Below are 5,704 nucleotides of genomic sequence, written 5' to 3' on the forward strand. Positions count from 1 at the left end.
GCAAGCTTGCTTGACTCAGACTAAACTCAGACAAAAACTTTGATAAAGGTTGACAAAGGTCGAGGTGAAAACGCGCCATCTGTGTAGCATACACACCTCTAGTGTCACACACATTCACGCTTCAGTGCTTGGAGACGTAATCACATGGCCATGCCTATCCGTCCTGTCGGCTGCTGATCGCATCATTCCATCGTTCTACGTCAGTCGAATATCTCTTATCTACGCACGAGTGTTACACTGACATCATGCCGGCTGGTAGACGGGTTACCACTCTCCTGTCCCGCTACACAGTAGACAGCGCATATTCTTGTGCGCCCACAGGTTCTGACTCATGCCTCTCTCTGTCCATTACGCCTTCTCCCTGCGGTGGCCATTCTTACATCAGCTTTGTAAGCCCTAACGCCCAGAAGGATAAATAAAAAATAAAAATCGCTACAGAATGAGTTGTCTGAACAATTTTATGAGGACATTTACAGAAGCAATAGCAGTTGATAGCTAAAAGATAGCCAGACCTCGCTGAAACAACAAAGGGTAACTGAGCATGTATTGTCGGCGTGTGATGCACAGTGCAAGGAATTACGCTGTCGCTCAAGTTACTCTCTCTGTATTTACCATATCACAGGTTATGAAGATTCTGTTTACGTTATAGTCTTACCTGCTTCAGCAGTGACCTGAAATTTTTTGTTTCAATTATCGCTGGGTTCACAGGTAAGAAATTTGGTGTATTAATGTATTCACCTGTATCACATGCTAGATATTTGCTTTATGGTTCGATGTATTCAACCTGCTATCACAGGGTAAGGAAGATTTTGTTAAATTATTCACCTGCTTAGTCACAGGTAGAAATTTTTGTTTTGATATTATTTCTAACCTGACTACAATCCATCAGGGTTTTAGAAACTTTTTGTTAATTTATTGCAACGCTGTATGTCACATAAAGGTTTATGTTAATTTTCACCGTGATATGCGCACAGCGTATGCAAAATTTTGTTGATTTATTTACCTTTGTGTATTCACACAAGACGTAGAAATTTATTGTTAAGTTATTTACCCTGCTATCACAGGTAGAAAATGTTTTGTTTAATTATTGCACCTGCTAGTCACAGCCGGTTAGAGGGATATTAGGAGCAGCAAGCAGCAACTTTGCTGCTTTTTAATACAAAGATCATTTTACAGTGTTCGAAATTAGGGGCAGCAAGCAGCAACTTTGCTGCTTTTTAATACAAAGATCATTTTACAGTGTTCGATATTAGGAGCAGCAAGCAGCAACTTTGCTGCCTAGATGAGCAGTTTTACTGCCTGCTCTCAACATCGTCAGCAAATACTTGCTGCCAAGAAATTACTAATAAAACATGGTAAAAGCATCAAAGATTCTCCTGGATTAGTAAATGTGCCACCTGCCTTTTTTCTCTGGTAGCAAGTACTTGGCAAAAAAAGTCAATGTTATAACCCTGCCTATCAGGGTCAGTATTGTCATTACAATCAGGATCAGTAATATTGTTGGTATAATTGTTATTATTAGAATTAGTGTTAGTATTGTCATGACATCAGTGTCGATATTATTCGACATTATATATTATATTATATATTATCGATCAGTTCGACATTACTATAAACATCAGTGTCAGTATCATCATAAATGTTTAATGAACCATACAGATACGAGGGTTTCTAGCTCTGAAGTGTCGTCAGCACAGATATTCCATGCCAGCAGGGGTTAATATTATCAAATTTTTAAACAAAATAAATAATATTTGTCATTATTAACCCCTGCGCGGTGGTGTTTCGTAAACCTAGCGTCATAACCGCCGTGTCGTCAGCAACCGCGTCGAGTCGTGCTATCCTGTGTTTTCTTCTTTGACAGCGTGCCCGGACTTCTTTTACGGCTACCACTGCAGGCATCAGTGTGAGTGTGAGCACGGAGCGTCATGCGATCCCGTCCGCGGAGAGTGCATGTGCACGGCCGGTTGGCATGGCAACACCTGTCAGCTAAGTAAGTGCCATCTATACACCGTCTGTCTCGCGCGTGTGTGCGTCGTGACCCTACGTAGATCACGTAATCTTTGTGCAGCGAACACGTTACTGCGCGATCTCAGTAAGAAGTACGACTACATTCTACGGGGGAATAAACCTTCCCGTGTTTCTGCGAGTGTGTTAGAGAGTGAGTGGTGTAGCCCGTGGCGATATCACGACAACAAACCTGTTTCATTTTCTGTTGCAGGCTGTGATGAGGGGACGTATGGCATAGGTTGCACGCAGCCGTGTGACTGCATCAACACCGATGTCTGTGATCCTATCGATGGCACGTGCATCTGCATTGGAGCTACCGGCCCTAACTGCACTGACCGTATGTAGTGTTTGTATACATATACAGCTTATATAGTTGATATACCGCAAAATCCAATGCTATGTCGGGTTTCTGGTGTGGCAGCCATTGCTGTATTTTCAGGAGTAAATAGTAATTAAATTTTTCGTATTAATTATGGCGGCTCATCTTAATTACATCGTGTAGATATCCGTCGGTGTTCTCGGAGGTCATTTTTGTGAAGCCTGCGTATTTTTCGTATCGTTGGAGACGCCGTAACTCGGTGATAATCTATTGCTGTGACTCGTCCGCAGGCTGTGAGCCGCTTTACTATGGCAACAACTGCAGCGAGCCGTGCATCTGTCAGCCCGACCACAGCGCGTCGTGTGACCCGGTCATTGGGAAGTGCGTCTGCACCTATCCCTGGTCGGGTAGCAACTGTACTGGTGAGCTGGCCACGACTCGCTCCTCGCCCTCTTTCCTCCGAAGCCCTAAGCCAAACTAGTTTTATCTATTATTAGTTATTGTTTATCCTATTATTATTATTATTATTATTGTTGTTGTTGTTTGTTGCAGTAATAGTTTTAACAGTTGCAGCATCAGTAGTAGTAATAGTTTATGTCGGCTCAATTCGCCAATCTCATCTTACCTTCCCCACATATTATACACCAATGAGAAGCTCTCAGGTGAAATTAGCAGTGTGGGATATTACTCTGACAATAATTGTACACAGCTATATAATAGACTGTGTATAATATAATATAATCTATAATACTGCTTACAGAGTGCGTGAGAGGGCGCTATGGTCAGGAATGAGAAGATTTGGTGAAGTTAGCAGTGTGTGTATTGCTCTGATAATAACGCTACACATTGCTTACAGAGTGTGTTAGAGGGCGCTATATGGTCAGGAATGAGAAGATTTGGTGAAGTTAGCAGTGTGTGTATTGCTCTGATAATAACGCTACACATTGCTTACAGAGTGTGTTAGAGGGCGCTACGGTCAGGAGTGTGAGCTGATCTGTAACTGCGGTTCGGTTAGCTGCGACGGATTCACGGGCGAATGCATCTGTCCCTCCGGCACGCAGGGCCCCGACTGCAACGCCACCTGCCTGAGCGGCTTCTGGGGGAAGCAGTGTAGGGGGCGCTGTGCGGAGCGATGCGTGCATGCGAGCACGTGCCACCACGTGAGCGGCGAGTGTGCGTGCGCGCCGGGCTGGATGGGAGAGACGTGTGAGCAGGGTAAGTGCAAGGATGCGATACACTATGAGGCTATACACTACATATACACTATACGGCGTATTACGCTGTGATGTCGTCAAGGGTAAATAATGACAAATTTCTCCTTATTCACCCCTGATGTCGTACATTAGATGCATGATATACCATGTATACATTGTATATGTAAGGTTATTGCAACATGCATTCTAACGTGCCCAATAGGTTGCGCCAACTAATTCTCCGAAGCCAATGTCAAACATCAACGTGGCATCCTGCACTAACGAGGAATAAATTTGTTAACGTTAAACATTGTTCTTAGACCATAGTAAACCTTGGTTCTTCAGTCGTTTAAGTAGGAAATACAACAGTATAGTCCATGCTATAAATTGTGATGTCATAAATCGACTGCATATACATTGTATAGTACATGCTATACATTAGAACATTTGAACATGAACACTCGTTTGCCATTATAGGGTGTGACGTAGGTCGCTACGGAGCGGGGTGCGTGCACGAGTGCCAGTGTGAGAATGAAGGAAGCTGTGACTCCGCGACGGGCGCCTGTAACTGCAGCATCAGCTGGTCCGGACAGAGATGTGAAATCTGTGAGTACCTCATCTCTCTAACCCTCATGCATGCACGTGATGTGTGCCTAAACGAGATGCGTACGTTTGTATGATATGTTCATTATGATGCATGTGTCTTATACGTTATTCATCAAATTGTTATATGTTGTGATACCTCGTTGTACACCGTATATAATATAGGGTGCAGCACCGTATCTGTATTAGTTTATTTCTAGTTTGGTGTTGTGCAGCACACCACGTGTGTTAACTAAATCCAGTTACTTTTCAGTGAAATCGGGAGTAAGTAAAAGCAAATGTTTGTTTTAAATTTATTCCTGATGATATGCGACTAAGGCTGACCTATGAGTGATGGGTCGTAGTTCACCGCTGGAGTAGGATGTAGTGGGTAAACTGTTCTTGCTCTAGTTGCGATGGCGGAGAGAGACGCAGATCCAGACGAACAGAAGGGGGCGCTGCCGATTGCCGTCGCCTGCGTCATCGGAGCCGCTGCCATCGTCGTCGTCATCCTCATCGTGATGGTTGTGTAAGATTTTGGTGGGGACAGGTAAGGTTTTAATGCGAGCAGGTGAGATTTTAGGTAAGGTTTTGGTGGGGACAGTGGGCACTAAAATTGCTGATAGAACTCAAGGAAGCATTTGCCTTGCCCCAAAACAATTCGAGCTCTGCTTGTGGCAGTCAGGGTGCAGCAGTGGTTGTTCTCTGACTGATCAGCAGTGGTTGTTAAACGATGTGTAATGATCACGAGTCTGATTCCCTCGTTTAGGTGTGACATCCCGTGCCAGAAGGGCTACTTTGGTGTCAACTGCTCACAGACGTGTACGTGCATCCATTTTGACGAGTGTCACCCACTGACAGGAACCTGCAGCTGTTCGGAGGGCTACATGGGAGAGGACTGCAATGAGAGTGAGTGTCACACTCGTACAGTCACTGCTAGAGTCGATCGTGGGGGAAGTGAAGGGGAGGAAACTTTCGCGGTGGGGGAGACGGGGAATGAGGAAGCGCTACACAGGAGAGGACTGCAATGAGAGTGAGTGTCACACTCCCGCATTCACTGCTAGAGTAGATCGCGTGGGATATGAAGATAAGGGAGGAAGGCAAGAGAGGAAGGTGAGGGAAGGCAAGAGAGGAAGGCAATAAAGGAAGGTAAAGGAAGGTAAGAAAGGAAGGTAAAGGAAGGTAAGGAAGGAAGGTAAGGGAGTGAAGGGACGTGAAGGTAAGGGGGGAAATTTTCATGGTGGGGGTTGGCGGGGGAGACGGGGGAACGAGGAAGGCTAGTAGTGTGCCCACAAACCGTGGACGTGACAACGATGATTCATGACGTTGTGTGTCGTTATTGCAGTGTGTGAGGAAGGCTTCTACGGGCCGGGATGCCGCGAGAACTGCACGTGTGCTAACGACGCCACCTGTGACCACGTGACGGGCGTCTGTAACTGCACGGCGGGCTGGCAGGGCCGACGCTGCGACCTACGTACGTAACCTAGCTCTAACGACTTAATCCATCGCTTCCACGTGTGCGTCGGTGTCACTGTGGCAAAGTTCGAAATTAGCAAGCAGCAACTTTGCTGTTTACAAAGATCATTATTATACAGGGTTC

General features: G+C 45.3%; 1 protein-coding gene across 1 annotated transcript in view; it reads left to right on the top strand.

The window, feature by feature from the left end:
• LOC106814233 (serine/arginine repetitive matrix protein 1-like) overlaps positions 1–5,704 on the top strand; it is a gene marked incomplete in the record, with an annotated part of 29,493 nt that overhangs the window by 12,876 nt on the left and 10,913 nt on the right. Inside the window, 6 exon segments of the mRNA XM_014818531.1 lie at positions 1,865–1,993; positions 2,222–2,347; positions 2,620–2,751; positions 3,284–3,544; positions 4,000–4,128; positions 4,516–4,633. Of these exon segments, the coding sequence (XP_014674017.1) occupies positions 1,865–1,993; positions 2,222–2,347; positions 2,620–2,751; positions 3,284–3,544; positions 4,000–4,128; positions 4,516–4,633 (895 nt within the window).

This window comes from Priapulus caudatus, unplaced genomic scaffold (assembly GCF_000485595.1).
Source record: "Priapulus caudatus unplaced genomic scaffold, Priapulus_caudatus-5.0.1 Scaffold889, whole genome shotgun sequence".
Classification (NCBI taxonomy): Eukaryota; Metazoa; Priapulida; class Priapulimorpha; order Priapulimorphida; family Priapulidae; genus Priapulus; species Priapulus caudatus.